The 15,499-nt window shown below is 53.1% G+C and overlaps 1 protein-coding gene across 2 annotated transcripts; it reads right to left on the reverse strand.

Annotated features, from left to right (window-relative positions):
• Positions 1-563: 563 nt before the first annotated feature.
• On the reverse strand, positions 564-14,832 carry TNFAIP3 (TNF alpha induced protein 3). 2 transcript variants are annotated; one of them, XM_058566192.1, is made up of 9 exons: positions 14,662-14,832; positions 11,619-11,928; positions 8,176-8,366; positions 7,394-7,541; positions 7,067-7,237; positions 6,190-6,370; positions 4,126-5,045; positions 3,297-3,478; positions 564-2,617 (listed from the first exon to the last, which is right to left on the reverse strand). In XM_058566192.1, the coding sequence occupies exons 2-9, from the start codon at positions 11,911-11,913 to the stop codon at positions 2,336-2,338; spliced, it is 2,370 nt and encodes a 789-aa protein (XP_058422175.1). In that variant the 5' UTR covers positions 11,914-11,928; positions 14,662-14,832; the 3' UTR covers positions 564-2,335. The 2 variants fall into 2 exon arrangements, with proteins under 2 accessions (XP_058422175.1, XP_058422174.1); XM_058566191.1 differs by having other exon boundaries at positions 3,282-3,478.
• Between the last annotated feature and the right edge of the window lie 667 nt (positions 14,833-15,499).

Genomic DNA, 15,499 nt, shown 5'->3' on the forward strand with positions numbered 1-15,499 from the left:
TTTTAAAAGAGTGTTTCTAAAACCTGGCTGATGACCAGTCTCCCGGGGAGCTTAAAAGAAACAGATTCTGAGAGCTGCAGTCCTGCCGGGTCAACCCTCTGTGGGTACAACTGCACCGGGGGGGAGGATGTGTCAGTTTATAATTTCCCAGGACACTGGCGCTGCGGGTCCTAGGGGCCAGCACAGCCGGGTCTCACCCGGGAAATCCTTCCTCTCCTCTCTCCCTCTTTCCTGCCTCTCTCAGCTTCTCCCTCGTTTTCCCTTTCTGCACTTCATCAGGGCTGAGGGCAGGAACCTTGGGAGCACAGGGACCAGCCTCTCACAGATCAGGTACTGGCGAGCCTCCCCCTCCCATCTGGGCCTCGGTGTCCCTGCTGTTAACCAGGCGCCGGCCCTCGCGCAGCTCTTCACTTACAGAGTCCTCTGACTACCCCCGGGGTGAAAGACGCACCTACTGCCCAGAGGCACCTCGAAATAAAGCTATTGGGGAGGCGTGGTCTTCATATGCGGGCCTTTTTCTTTCATCATTTGTAAATAGGAAACATCGAAATTTGTTCTTAAATAATTTATTTTTTAATATTGACTTTTGTGAGAAGTTGAACTTATTTAAGAAAACTAGAAGAAACCAACAGAGAGTAAACAGAACTGTTTCAGGGCAACTAAATGTGCAAATTTCAAACGCTTTCTATAATAAGTATAAATAATTCCATTTTTCACATTAAGAATGAAAATATTGATACAAAATATTAAAATATTAACTTTAAAAGAACTAGAGAAAACACTGGAGTTTATTTGAAATCTTTAGAAAGAAATTACAGAGAGACGTCAGGGAGAAAGACTCCAGGGGGAAACACCTCTGGCCCACAAGGAAGGGCTTCCCGGAGCTGTAGAGGGCAGCTGCTCTCAGGCCCTCGTCCAGACCAAACACAGGCCGCCTTCACCTCTGGGACAACGTGTTTCCCCCTTTTTGTGCTAGAACAAGTGTGACAGGAACACAAAGCAGGGACAAACCGAAGGCCAAGGACACAGAGAGATTGCCTCACACGCGCAGTGCCAGGGTGTCGCTGGACGAGAGGCCACTGCCCAGCACCCCAGGACGCAGCAGGACACGGCATCACTGAAGGCCATGTCCTTCCCTTGACCTGCTCCCTCCCAATCTTATCTCTATGGAGGTAGGTACTCAGAGGCATCTACGTTCTGTGGAGAACACTCTCCACAGTGTGGCTAGGAAGTGGCTCTGGCCACAGCCCCAGAGAGAGGGAGCAGGAGATTTTATGAGCTCACTGTGACGCAGTCCCTTGTCCCCCAGGGAGGCATCAAAGTGCATCGGAGAGGCCAGCCCCCACCGCGGTCAGGAGCATGACCCAGGGCGAGGAGGTTCTCTCAGGAAGACGCCAGAGTCTTTCCCAGAGCAGAAGAAATATTTTCATTTAAATAATCTTGATGTTTGCAATAAAATAAATAAAGTGAATTACACAGACACAACAGGACAGTTGGCCGAGTTCATGCAAGCTGTATGTACGAGGGGTGCCAACAACCAGAAAATAGGTTATTATTATTCATTCTCCTCTTTAAACTTCTAGGGCAGTCTTTCAACATAATAAAAACTTCCCTCATCCATAACCGGAGGGACATCATACATGTACATATCTTTACGCACACCTCAGTTAAAGCCCACCGCTTCAGCAGTGGAGACAGTGACAACCAAGAGGTACACCTCTCCCCACGGAAACAGTCCGGTTTCTAAAAGGTGCATATTGTTAAGAGCAGCTGGTTTGCTTTTAAGTGTGAATGTATTCAGTCTCAGCAGCCTCAGAAGACAGCCCGCGGACGGCTCTGCTGGTGCTGTGTCCATGGCACAGGGACGAGGCAGAGAGGGAGAAGCAATTAATTGCTGACGCTCTGAATATGTCCACTTTCCCTGAGCTTCCGAGCTTCCCGCAGATGGCCGTGGGCCCCGAAGATGCAGCTTCAGGCTCCGAGAACGGCTGACCAAGGGCAGGCGGAAGGGCTCTGGTCTCCCAGGCCGCCTGACTGGGGGTCTTCGCCCTTTTCTCGAAAGATGACCAAGCAGTCCGGCATGCATTCTAAGCCCACAAAGTTCCTGGTCTTCCGCCTGGTGGGAGGAGCCCGGGCTGACCCCACACCATCTGCTGCCAGTCACGAGCGTTGCTCTAAGGCCACTTGGGGATGTTCCCCTGTCTTTCCTCCTCTGCTCAGAGACACCCTGGAGCCCTCGCTGCAGGGAGTGACCTGCGTGGATGGGTGTCTGGAGGACAGCGCTGTGCTGGCTGGCGGCTCGAGGCCCCTCGGCTGGCTGGCCCACCCGTGTCGGTCAGCCGTACATCTGTTTGAACTGAAAGCACTCGTTGCAGTAGCCGTTACACTTGGCGTTGCCGAAGTGGTCGCAGGCGGGGGCCCGGCAGCGCTGTGTGGCGGGCTCCTCGGGAGCGGGCTCCGCTCGGTGGGCGCCCAGCGCATGCTGGCCAAGGTGCTGGCACTCCATGCACAGCTCCTCGCCGCGGCAGGCCAGGATGTTTTTGCAGGAGGCCCGGGCGCACTTGGGCCTGGCGTTGCTCTGGGGGGCCCGAGGCCCGTCTCTGCGCTGGCTCGACCTCTGGGTGGAAAGAGCAGAGAGAACTGTCACTCATGCGTCTCACGTCACGGCGGGGCCCACAGGGAGCTCTGCCTGACCGGGGGACCGGGAGTCTCATGTGCAGTCCATGAACGGGAGGTTCCCAGGGGTGCTGCCCCCGACCCCAGGGAGCAGACCTGGCCCGGGGAGCTGAGGGGAGCCGCCCAGCCTGCTTCCGTGGGGATTAGTAAAACTGCCCTGTGTGGACAGGTTCCCCGACGTCTGTGGACAACGGGGGGCATCTACCAGTCCACACTTGCTTTTCCAAACACCACTCAGGGGACGCGCCCGCCACTCTGCCTCCTCGTGTTTCCTCCTGATACGAGACTGTTTAAGAGAAGCTGCTGGCCACGGGGCTGGCTGTGCGAGCTGGCCGTAGGAGTACAAATCTAAGAATCTCTGGTCGCCGTCTGGCTTTTGGAGGCATTAAGAGGCTTTATTCTGTGGCTGATTTTAGTCGCTTTTCAAAATGGATTCTAAAGTGTACTCAGGCCCTCAACACTAGCGGCAGCTGCTGCACTCGCAGCCCGGGGGCCACAGTGGCTTTCCCCACTCCCTCCCTGGACCTCAGCAGGCAGGAAAGTCTGCTTACTGCAGTGGGAGGAACCGCTCCAGCAGGGAGACCCAGCCCAAGGAGGGGAAGCACCTCCGAGTGTCTCACCAGCTGCTCCTCAGTCCTCTTGGCTTCGTGAAATCTCTGATTCTGAGCTTCAATGAAGCACTTCTGACAGTATCCCTCAAATACGGTGCTTCCGAGGGTGCCACACTCCCTCCCCAGGCAGGGGACGGCGTTCTGGAACCTGGAGGCTGTGGGGCTGGCTCTCCCTGAGGCGGCGACAAAGTCTAAAAGAGAGTTGATGCTGATCAGAACCCCACGTGGGTCACCAAGCAGTCTGACGCTGACTTTAGGGAAAGGGACAGGTCCAAATACAGACCAGGCGGGCTTCAGTGTACACGGGAGCAGCCTGTCACAAACTCAGCAAAACACACACAATAATAATGCTAATACTGAGACATCTTCGACTTTACAAATCTCTCATTTCTGGACGTCCTGCACTGTGGGTCACCGCAACGGGACAGACGTGAACTGCCCTCCTCCAGAATCAGAGATTTCTAAAACCCCCGTATTTGCTCACAGTGTCAGTGGAGGTGCCCCTCTCTCCAGCTACTGCTCCTCAGATTTTGAGGTTTCTCTTTTATAACAAAGTTTCAAAAAAGTCTAGTCTGAACTCGACCTTATAAACGCAACACTGACCGGCCTTACGGAAGCGGATGCCAGGAACTCTGCCCATGGGGCACTCTGGGATTTGGAACACGGAATCTTTGCCTTTTGCTTCCGTGTGGGACTGGCAGAGCCACTGTGACCATCTCTCTGTGCCAGCCACCCTCTACCCCACTGCCTAGAGGGCCTCCATGTTTGAGGTTCAGGAACAAACCCCTTCTAGGCAGGCTTAGGAAACACGGGTTAGGAAACCAATCATTTCACTCACGTTTGTTTTCTTTGTACTCGATAAAGCACAGCGTGCAAAAGCCCTTATTTTCTGGAGTCCCAAAGTACACACAGCCAGCCTTCCTGCACTTGCTCGTCGCCGTCCTGTCCCCCTGGGGCCGGGCAGCCTGAGATAGGCAGCCAGAGGGGGCCTCGTTCCCAGCCCTGCGGCAAGAGTGAGGGGAGAGACTCTGGATGAGCTGCGAGGGGTCCGACTTGGACCGCTGGTGACAAGAGGGAGGGACGCTGGCGCCCAGGTCCGAGGGCGGCTCTGCCGTAGTCCTTTTGAAGCAGGTGCTGCAGATCCCATTAAACGTCCTGGTGACGTCCTGGAGGCAGGCACGGCACCGGCCGGGGTCCACGTGCCTTGTGCCGTCCGAGGGGCGGCCCACGCCGAGCTGCCGCGCGCTGTGGCAACGCTCACAGAGCCCGTTATGCTGCACGTTCAGAGTGAAGGGGCAGCCGGGGCTCCTGCACTTCATTGCGGTGGTCTCACTGAACAGGAACAGGCTGGGTGCCGTGGGCGGGGCTGAGTGGGGCCCCCCAGCTGGCTCCTCGGGGCTCCAGGCTGGGGGCTCACAGGCCTCCCCGCGAGAGGGCCCGAGCGCCACGCCGGGGAGCGCCTCAGGGCCCGGCTTGGAGCTCAGCTTCGGGGATTTGTTCTGGCTCCTCTGCCGCCGCTCTGCGCACTCGTGGCACAAGGGCTGGGTGTTCACGGACATGAAGAAGGGGCAGTTGGGCGTCTCGCATTTGACGTCCATGAGAGAAAGCTGGGGAAGGGATGGCTCCAGAGGGTTCTGGGCGCGAGTCTCTCTCCGCCCAAGCTCGCTGCTCTCCTGCCACTTCTTGTACTCGTGCTGGACCAGTTCAAAGTAATCATCCACCAGATTGATTTCTTTTGGTAAGTTAGCTTCATCCAGCCTGAGGACCAAGAGGAAAAATGTCAGGCGACACACAGACACACACAGACACACACAGACGGACAGACACAGACACACAGACACAGACACGATTTTACACTACTGGCTCACTGAGCAAACTTTCAGGATCTGATTACGGCCACAGCTTCATAACCACTCACTGAGACGAGGCCCATGACAAAACATCTGCACCTCTAACACACGGTCCAACGCTGCTGCAAAGACTGCCTCCTCCCGAGAGTCACAGTCGCATCTCATCAGTCTGGGTCCCCCCCAAAACTACAGACATTTCTAAAGAAAGGGCTACTCTGGGCTGCCTCTACACTGAACTCCTGTCTCCTCTTTTGAAAAGTTACTTACTTTCAAATGTCTCAGAGACCAAATTCCTAGTAAAACATCACTCATGGTATTCACCTGGGATTAACCTACTTTAGACTGTGTGGTGTATTTTCCTGCCATTACTTTTAAACTTGTGCCTCGTCTCTATCAGAGGTAACAGTAACTCAGAGGCGGACACACCCAGAGGCACTATTTACTTCTGACTCCGTAATTTGTTAATCTCTACTCTAGAAGCCAATTCCCTGACGCCTTCAAGGTCACCTCTCTCACATTTCAAGTTCTGAGAAACAGGCGTCTCGTGATCATAAGGCCGGTGTCTACAACTTGGATACCTGTGCAACAGGTACTTGAGTCTCTCCTCCCCTCTCCACGTGGCAAAACCGTGCGGCTGCCACATACACACACTCTGCAACCCAGGCCATGTCTGATGTGTCTGTCCGTCTGTCCTCACCAAGAAGCCAAGAGAAAAAGCCTTTTGTTTCCAAGAATTTCACTTGCTGGTCTAATACCAGGGAAATTAAACAAAAACAACTATCCTTGATGCAAAAACACTTTTAATTCCGAGTCTGAGCCTCCAGACAGACAGGAAAATCACTGTGGATCCAGGACTGGCTTCCCCTGAAACCACAATCAGCACTGCCTGACGTGACCCTCCTTGCCCTGCTCGAGAGCCTCTCGATTTGTTTCCCATCGGAGGAAACTGGCTCCAACCAAGCCCACTGTCGAGCTCTGGGGCAGCGGCAGCTCACGTGGCTGAAGAGGAAACAGTTAAGACGACAAAGGTGGACCTGAGAATAAACCCTTACTTGGCAGCATTAATCAGGTGGGTGGTGCCGTGGTCCCAGCCCTGCACCGGGATTTCTATCACCATCAGATATTCTTTCAAGAGCTTTTCCTTCATCTCATTTTCAGGATCCGTCAAGAAGTGAACTTTTAAGTCTTCAAATCTTCCTCGCTCTCTGTTAACAAGTGGAACAGCTCGGATTTCTGAGGGAAAAATAACACATAAGCAAAGTATGATTCTCCCACATGAAATCTGTGTGAGGGCACCGACGGATAATGAGGGAACTGCACAAACGAAGAAGGGCGCAATTACAGGGTGGAGAAGTACTAGCTGGCTACAGGCTCAATCGTGGAAACAAACCGCACTGACTCTAATAGAAGGCAGTTTCCAGGAAGCTCATGGAATGCTAAGCTGCCTGGAGGCAGTGGATCTTACTGGCTAAAGCCCCAAACTTCAGGATCAGATGGACTTGAGTTCGAATCCTGACTTTGCCACCATCAAGCTCTGTGACATCAGCAAGTTGTTTAACCTCTCTGAGCTTCCAGTGCCTCACCTGTAAAGTGCGGCTGCCAATGCTTATAGCCCACTGGGATGCTGTGAGGATCAATGAAATAAAACAATGTCCCTAGAGCACTTAACAGTGCCTTTTCCACCCTAAGCTATCACCCAACACTCGCTGCTCCAGACAGCGCCCTGGGTCACGGCTCTGTGTGCCCCGATTACCACTACTGCCTTACTGTTGCTGGCCACGCTGGAGAAAAACCCTGCGTTTCCCTAGCAACAGCAGGCCCAACGAGCCCATTTCATTGAGGAGGACGAGAGGGAACCCCGAGTCCCGGGGAGCAGGTGGGTGGCGACCACCGGCAGCTACACTGTGAACTGACAGTCGGCGTTCTCACCAGGCCCGCTGTCCTTCAGGGTGACCAGGGGTACGAAGTGGTGGCTGTCGTAGCCGAGGACGATGGGGTATCGGTAGCATTCCTGGGCTGGCCAGTGGAGGGGCAAGTAAATCCCGCCCACCTTCAAAGGAGCAAAATTGGAACCTGACTCCAGACTTCTCAGCATTTTGTCTGTTTAAGGAAAGAGAAAGGAAAAGTAAGGCCCTCAGGTGACTTCCACCAAATGCCATGTGGCCACTGCTGCCTGTAACTTGGGTGGCGCGGGTTTTTCCTAAGATTTAAAACATTCAAGCTGAAAAGCACTTAAATACAAAAGTGACCTCTCACCTGAAATGACAATGATGGGCCTTCTGAGGATGTTGCAGAGGACAAATATGTGTATCTCTTCCAGGGAGCTGTACTGAAGGCCACCGCGGGCCCCCGGGGTGTCTGCGGACGCCATTCTGACGAGGCTGTCCCACTCATCGGTCCAGTTCTGAGGGGAGAGGAGAGAAAGATGAGGGAAGGGACTCTGCACCAGAAATCATTCTGACCTCACCTGTAATTATTCATTCATACAACCCAGCTGACTCTTCCCCTTTCTGGAAATCATCATTCGAATGATCACCCTTTTGTCCCCTTTTTGGTTTTTTTCCTTTACTTTTTCCACCACAATGCGAACTCAGAAACCAGGGAGGACAGGGACAGCACTGTTCTCAGAAAACCCAATGGGGCGCGACCCCGAAGCCCCTCATCCACACGAGCACAGAAATCCCCAGCTGGTGACCAAGGACGGGGAGGCCCATGCCTGAGTGTGACTGGCCGGCTCAGGAAACACCCAGAGGACACTCAGACGGAGGAACCAGCAGAACGGGCATGGAGGGCCTCGGTCAGAGTGACCAGGCTACAGGGACAGACCACAACTGGGAGCTGCGCCCGCGCTGCCCTCCTGGCTCCCACGGGAGCCTCGGGCTCACGCTGCAGGAGGTTTCCATGTTTTCCCTCAACTATGCTTCACGGGTTCCCAGCACCTGGTCCATCCTTGCTCCTGAGAGTAGGGGCCGGCCTAACGGACCCTCGTCCACCACGGAGCCCGGTCAACGGATGTTTAACGGGGAAAGAAAACATACCCGCGTGTCATAGCAAAGCCCCGTTTCCACAAATTCCTGAGATTTCAGGGACTCCAGCTGCCAGCGGAATTTGAAGTTGCGCGTGTCCGTCTCCTTGAGGGTGCTGAAGAGCGCCTTCCTCAGGACCAGGTCTGTGTCCTGAACACCCCACATGTACTGAGAGGCAGCGTGCATGAGGCAGTTTCCATCACCTGAGGACAGAGGAGCAAAGTCAAGGCCTGGCAGAGGCTCAGAATAAACCAGCCCTGCTCTCACAGGCCCAGCAGGGCAGGCGAGGGATGCAAATGGCGAATTTCTTAGTCGAGGGCTAACTGGTAACAGTCCACAAGGTGATGATAGCTTTAAGGAAAAAATCACCCTTCTACTCTTAATTTCAATGACTGATAGCAACAGAGCAGGAGAGCCAGGGCCTGACACTGAGGGGACCCTGGCTCCAGCCTGGCTCTGCCCTGACTAGTTTTGTGGCCTTGGGGGACATTCCTTAACCTCTCTGAGGATTCCTCCTCGTTGTGAAATGAGGGCATCGGATTGTGATCTCTGAAGGCCGTCCCTGCCATCGCTCCTCCATGTTCTGGCCAAGACTCTGCACAGACTCTGACTAGGAGACCACACAGGGCAACAGGCACAGACCAGGAGGCCGGCTTGGCTCATTCACTGGACAGGGACAGTCTGGCTGTGACTCAGTGGTATACGGCTGGGGCGTGGGAGTGTCCTCTCCCGGTTTGTGAGGTGGGAGTAGGAGCTGCCAATTACCTGCTGCCCACCTGCCCCCACCCCCCAGAAATGCCTCGTGTGACCCTGCTGGTTGGCAGCTGTAGAGTCCTTTTCAAAAGTTAAGGAGTGCCTGGGTGTCTACACTGGAAAACAATTCAATGTTTAGGGCTAGCATTTTAAGAATTTTGAGCATTTCGAGAAAAAGATAGGTCTAATTTTATTCTATTAATTTGTTACTTTCACAGGTTAAAATCCACAATTCAAGAGACTGCATCTTTTCCAACCTCCAAACAATAAACATTTTGGGGGAATGTTTAATACAAAAAAGTTAATGCCTAATCTGCTTTGGCAGGTGCACACCTGTTTTTATAAAGGAAAGTTCAACTGTTTTCTTACATTACTCTGTAAGTAGGGCAATCAAAGCTATTTGAAATGTGATCGTCTTAATTATAGTCAAACTGTAAAAAAAAAAAACAAAACAACAAAGAAAACCCCTCAAATACATATCCGCAGACAGTATGCCTTCAATTTACACACTTAGAAAAACTGGCTAAATAAGCATCCACACGAATGAACAATGAAGATGGCCCAAGCCCGTGTGGCAATGACTGCGTTCTGTTGAAATTTCCCCTTTGCAAAATCTAGAGCAGAGATAAGGCTTTTCTTCTTCTGCTTCTGCTTACTTTCAGCGCTTGACTGAGATGCACCAGAACAAAATTCCCTAAGCAACATCTGGAATTCCCCAGTGCTCAGTTATTTGACTAGCCATTGAGCAAGAGCTATTGTACTTTTTGTTCTGGTGTGTAGACATTTAAACTGCAAAGTGCACCCTGGACTTTCCAAGTGGGTGTGGTCAGGGCGAGCTGGAATAGGCCACTCATTAGACAAGTGAAATCGCAGCAGCCAATAAACGCTGGAATTTTTCACATGAAGTTTCAATTTTATGCCACCTACTCCCTTCCTCATTCACCGCAGTCTCATATCCTCAAATGCAAACTTGTGAATCACCCCCTCCCCAAACAGACCACTGACTCTGCCGAACTCTCCTAGGGGGAGGGCTTAAAAAAAAAAGGTGCTAATAAAAATCAGAGAGGAAAAGCCATTTGTTTCCCCCCGTCCCCCAAATAGCTTTTCTTCCTTTTCCAGAATTTTAAGGAATTTTCTTGAAACCGTAGAAATAAAAGGATTCTGAGCCTAAAAATCCCTATTTCCCAGAAAATGTCATCAAAGGCACGGCTTTTGTAGTTTTATCCGTAGCATGAATCCTTGTTGATTTAAATGACATCTTTGCAAAACAAGTGTTTACTATTTATGTCCATTTTTTTCTTAAGGAAATAGAGCAAGTTGAACCTAAAATGTTAGTTAATTCTGTTCACTATAAGAAGGTTTTCTTCTTTCTACCACATTTCTAATTTGGCAGAATCTCTTTGTTTCCAAGTCTCCCGGAGTCGACTCCATCTCTTTTTGTAAGAAAATGGGAGAGAGTTAAAACCACAGACTGCTGGGAATATAACCCTCTTGATGATGACTTAACCTAATTACCTACTTCTGTGCATCAACTGGTTTAATGCCAAGAACAGTGTAAACACTAGCCACCCCAGTTTTCTCTGTACCGATGTTTCTAAGAATCTGTGCTTTGAAAATACAGGCGAAAAGTTGGGGTGATGCATGAGACCCCCGAGAGGCAAAGCAAAAACAAGCCCCCATCACTGCAAGTTACCCAAGTCAGAAACAGCCAAAGTCAACGCACCGAGTTAATGTTCTTATCAACTCATCGTCAACAAGGGTTTTCTGTGCGTGTATGTGTTATTTCGGTCGGGAAGGGTTAGGACCCTCGCTGGTAGAGGACCTGAGCTCCCTGCTCTCTCTCAGACTATAAGCATCTAACTGATCGTGGACAGTCGACTTGCTTCTTGTGATAACTCCATTAATAAGCGACATGATAATGCAGAATTCTGTATCTGCATGAAACAGCACGCTTGGGTGTTTCTATGATGCACACACTCTTGCTCAAAGGAAATAATTAAAAAACAAAACAGTAGAGCTTGGAGCAGGAAACAGACTAGTAAAAAAAGGGCCAAGGGGCAGACACACACAGACAGCAAGAAACGCAGTGCTGGGAAGCCCTAAAAACGATGAGGGCTAACACCTGTGCTAAAATCTCAACTATCTTTCTATGTCATATCACGGGACCACAGACAGCAGAATGTAAGGAGTTTCGAGCAGCAGACAACAGGAGGCCTCGTGCCCTCCCTCCACAGCCATGCATGGTTAACCCATAAAATGCCATCCATTCAGCGAGGGTAAGGTCATCACCACAAGCATTTCCTAATGACAGTGGGGACAACAGTAATACCAGTTTTCACACCATGCTTTCCTTTTGAACTTAAAGCCTTTTAATATTTCCATTACTGGCCAGGAAACGGTATTTCAGAGATGATTAAACAGCCACAAGAATTAGATACATAAGTCACCTAACAGGGATGGGGGGGGCAAGGTGTTTAGAAATGCCTTCCCCAAGCCTCCGTGTGCTCTGCTCTCTACACAACCACAAAGTGTCCTTAATAAGAATATTCACAAAGCAAGCTTGCTTTTATCACATGCCCCGTAGAGCTTCCATACTAAGGTGCCTACGGATCAGGTGATTGGAGTTGGGGCAAGTGCTATTACAATTTAATGAATGGGCCCCAGCACGCCAGGAGCCACCCCCGGACAACAGCGCGTCTTACCGTTTGTTTTCAGCGCCACAAGCTTCCTGACTTCTCGACACCAGTTGAGCTTCTTCTGGCTTTCCAGGGAGGCCTGGATGTTTCTGTCGATGAGCGCTTTGTGGATGATCTCCCGAAACTGTGGACAAAACTGGCAAGTTCTGAACATTTCCAGGGTGTATCGGTGCATGGACTTAAAATGATGAATGATTCCATTAGTAGGTTTGAAAATATCGTCTGGAGTCCTCTCTCTGATCTTCACAGCTTTCCGCATATTGCTCAGATACAGAGCCTGAGGAAGGAGCTGCTCAGCCATGGTGCTCCACAACACCTGGAGAGGGGAAGACCCGTTCCGTTAGCCAGCTCTGACACCGCTCCCCCACCTGGTGCAGGAAACCCCAGCGTTTGATCTTGTCATCACGCTAATCTGTAGGCAAAAGATCTTAGTCACCTCTACTCCCAGGATACTAGCTGGCCCCAAAGATGAACTCACACTGGACTGTTTTAAGTTACATCACTTTTAAAGATTAGCCCAAACAGGAGAAGGAAGGTGGAGAGTGGGTACTGAGGAGGAGGGGGATAACCTGTGTTTTCAGTAACGCTCATCCGGGAGCCGAGCCCATCTGTCAGCAGCAGGTGCTGCAGCTCCTGCCCGAGCCAGGATCCCACCTCAAGCCGACGCCCCTCCGGGATGGCCGCTGATCCTCAGGAGCCCTGAATGCCGCTTATGGGCACAAGGGAGTGAGCAAGTCCGAGGCTCCTCCCCTAAGACCCTCACCAAGCAATCCTGGCTCTTAGACAAAGTCTTGACTTCTCTAAGAACCCCCTCCCTCTACTGGAAAGACAGTAAATGTTTTGTGAAAAATCCTGCAATTTTGTGCTGTCACCCAGGCTGCTGATTGGAGTTTCCTCATTAACCCCAAAGAGAAATATTTATAAACAGTTGATTCACAAAATTTATTATAATATTTACAAAGAGTTAACCTGAATGTTTTATAACCAATGAAAAAGCCTATCTCCAGCAAGATGCTCTGCAATGTCAAGCCCAAACCAACAGGAGTCTTTCAGAACCTCTCCACTGACCTTTACAACATCAGAATAAGAAACAGAATAATAACAACAATAGAGTAGTGAGTTCTACACTTCCAAGAGCAGACACTGGAGCTCAATGACTTCATCTCAACTGCCAACCAGATTTATCGTCATCCTCCAGGTACCCACACTCAGATGCATCTTCCACCCTGTCTTCACCCTGAAATCTTCAAGCCTAACCAACTGGTGGAAGGAAATGCAAATGTGGAAGCAGACAAGGAAAGAAGCTCCAGCCCGGACAAACGCAAGAGGAAGGGGCAGAACCCGGCCTCTGCAACCCACAACAACAGACTGGAATGAAGTGAACTGCAGGGTGGGGCTGTGTGGAGAGCAGCTCTCACTCACCAGCCCCTCCGGAGGGCACCTCAAGACGAAGACAAAGGTGGTTTCAGAGCCTGAAGATACTCTCTGGGAAGTTTCACAGCCATTGTTAATCCCACTCCTGCATCATACTGTTTGCTAGGGCAAGCCTCTAGTTGAGAAATACCTTAAACCTATGTAAATGGAAGGAGAAACCTGGAATTCAGGGAATCCACTCCTGGTGGGTCTAGGCTCTCTTAAAGCCATTGATAAGGTGGTTTAAGTCCTTGTGGGCCACTCAAAAGAGAGAGGCGGGTCATGACGACCCAAGGTTGCTTCTGAGGAGTTTTTTGGTGGTACTTTTGGATTGAGATTCCTAATCTGATTGCTGAGTGAGGCCTGGGAGCAGTCGTTCTCTGGGTCAGAGGGTCATCTCTCCTTTGATGTCAGAATTTCCTGCAGGTGGAACTGGGAAAAATTATAGCAGGACCACTGACATGATGAAGGACAAAAACATTGCCAGGTTTCCCCAGTGTGGCATGGCAGGCATCTCTCTCACGATGTCATTCCATCACTCACCGAGCACTGCCTGACCACCTACAGAATGCCAAGGGCCACTCTTGAGGCTGGGCTAAAAATCAAAGATGACTTTATTCCCCATCTTGAAATCTCTTGAGCTCCTTAGTCTGCAGCTGAGGCAACAGAAGTACAGGTCCTGCACCACCCAGGGGCAGAGCTCTGCCTAGAAGCCAGGTCCTCCAACACCTGCCCCTTGCTGGTCCCAAACAGCACACCTGTGGCTACAGGGCCAGCCGCTCTCAGATGGAAAGAGACGGAGCAGGAAGATCTGAAACCAGCTAAGTGCTGCCTCTTTCTGCTTTTCTGACTCTTCTATTATTCTCATCTGACCTAAAGATCTTTCAGCAAAGCTCTCAAATAATGAGCGCTGCCAACATACGCAAGCCATGCGAATGTCACTGTTCCACAGTCCAGTGTCATGTTATCCCAGGGCAGCCCCGCACAGCCTGCAGAACAGCCTCCTTCCCCAGCTCCCAGTTCTCCGGCTTCTGCACACTTGCGATTCAAGGAGAAATGTTCCTGACCTATGATTACAACGTCCGTACAGGCAAAGACATGCAATGTTACCCTTAGGTTTCTTTTCCATTTCTATGACCTCACTGACTTTATCAACAAATAGCTCATCGAAGTTTTGGAAAGTATCCCTCCAAAAATTCAAAAATTGCACAAAGAATTGCAAAAATCAAAGAAGCGCCTTAGACCATGGGACGGCAGCAGTAAGCGGCTGCTCGATAATGGGGGCTGTGGTCCAGAGCAGTCCTTAATGGACGTGGTTCTCCCAAACGCTGCCCCGAGACCCTGGACCGGACCGGCTTTCCAAGGAAAGCGCGTCAGAGGCAGGGACACTGGACACGAAGCAGGTGTCCCTCCTCGCCCAGCAGCGCGCCTCCCCGGACCCCGTGCAGGACGCGCCCGCCCCCGCCCCGGGCGAGGACCGCGACCCCCGGGCCCGACCCCCGGGCGGGCTCGCACCGTCCGGCGGGGTCCACCAGCAGAGGGGCCGGGCACGGCCGAGTCCGCGTCCCCGGCGCTGCAGGTCGCCGTCCCCGGGCACAGGGCACCCCGCGGGGACAGCCAGGCGCGGCGCGGTTACCTGTGCGGCCCGCGGGCCCGGGTCCAGGGCGGCGGCGGGCGGAGGCGGCGCGGCACGGCTGTCGGCGGCGGGCTGTCAGGCTGTCGGCGCCCGGGCGGACTGCCGCTTCTCCTTTTCCCTTTCTGTTTTACCGCCGCGCCGCGGGGATTTCCACCGGGACTTTCCAGGCACGTGACGCCGCGAGCGGGGAGCAGAGGCGCGGGGAGAGGCCGGCCGGCCCCGCCCACCCGGCCCCGCCCATCGCCCGCCCCGCCCCGGCCCCGCCCCGCGCTCGGCCCCGCCCCCGCCGCCCCGCCCCGCCCCCGCTCGGCCCCGCCCACCGCCGCCCCGCCCCGCCCCCGCTCGGCCCCGCCCCGCCGGGGTGTCCCCGTGAGTCACCCCGCGTTTCGGAAGCCGGCCCCACGTCACATCCCTGTGGAAATCGCGGTGATGGGAACTGGAAATGAAATCGGTTCTTTTCTCAGCCGTTTTCTGCAGAAAATCATCAACGCAGAGAACGCGGAGGGAAGTCGCAGAGGCAGAAAACCCTGAAAACCCCCGGCCCGGGCATCGGGGCCGGCACGGCCTGTCCCCGCTCCGCCGCCGGGGGGTCCCCCTGGGCCCGCCGGACCCGCCCGACGCACGCCGACCCGCCGACCCGCCGTCCCCCGGCGACGCGTGCGCGCTCTTCGGGCCGCGCGCCTGGGCTCGGGGGCGGGGCGGCCCCGCCGGGCGGCCGCGGGGCCTGGGGGGCCCTGGCGGGGTCCTGGCGGGGCCTGGGGGGCCCTGGCGGGGCCTGGGGGGTCCTGGCGGGGTCCTGGCGGGGCCTGGGGGGGTCCTGCCGGGGTCCTGGGGGTCC

The sequence above is a fragment of the Diceros bicornis genome, chromosome 23 (assembly GCF_020826845.1).
Source record: "Diceros bicornis minor isolate mBicDic1 chromosome 23, mDicBic1.mat.cur, whole genome shotgun sequence".
Lineage (NCBI taxonomy): Eukaryota > Metazoa > Chordata > Mammalia > Perissodactyla > Rhinocerotidae > Diceros > Diceros bicornis.

What these genes read in the sequence shown, in the direction of transcription:
- TNFAIP3 (XM_058566191.1), bottom strand. Translation starts at nt 11,913, where the DNA reads ATGGCTGAGCAGCTCCTTCCTCAGGCTCTGTATCTGAGCAATATGCGG. An exon ending in TGTGGCGCTGAAAACAAACG is followed by an intron (nt 8,367 to 11,618) that starts GTAAGACGCGCT and finishes CTCTGTCCTCAG; the next exon opens with GTGATGGAAACTGCCTCATG. An exon ending in CGAGTACAAAGAAAACAAAC is followed by an intron (nt 3,479 to 4,125) that starts GTGAGTGAAATG and finishes ACTCTCTTTTAG; the next exon opens with ACTTTGTCGCCGCCTCAGGG.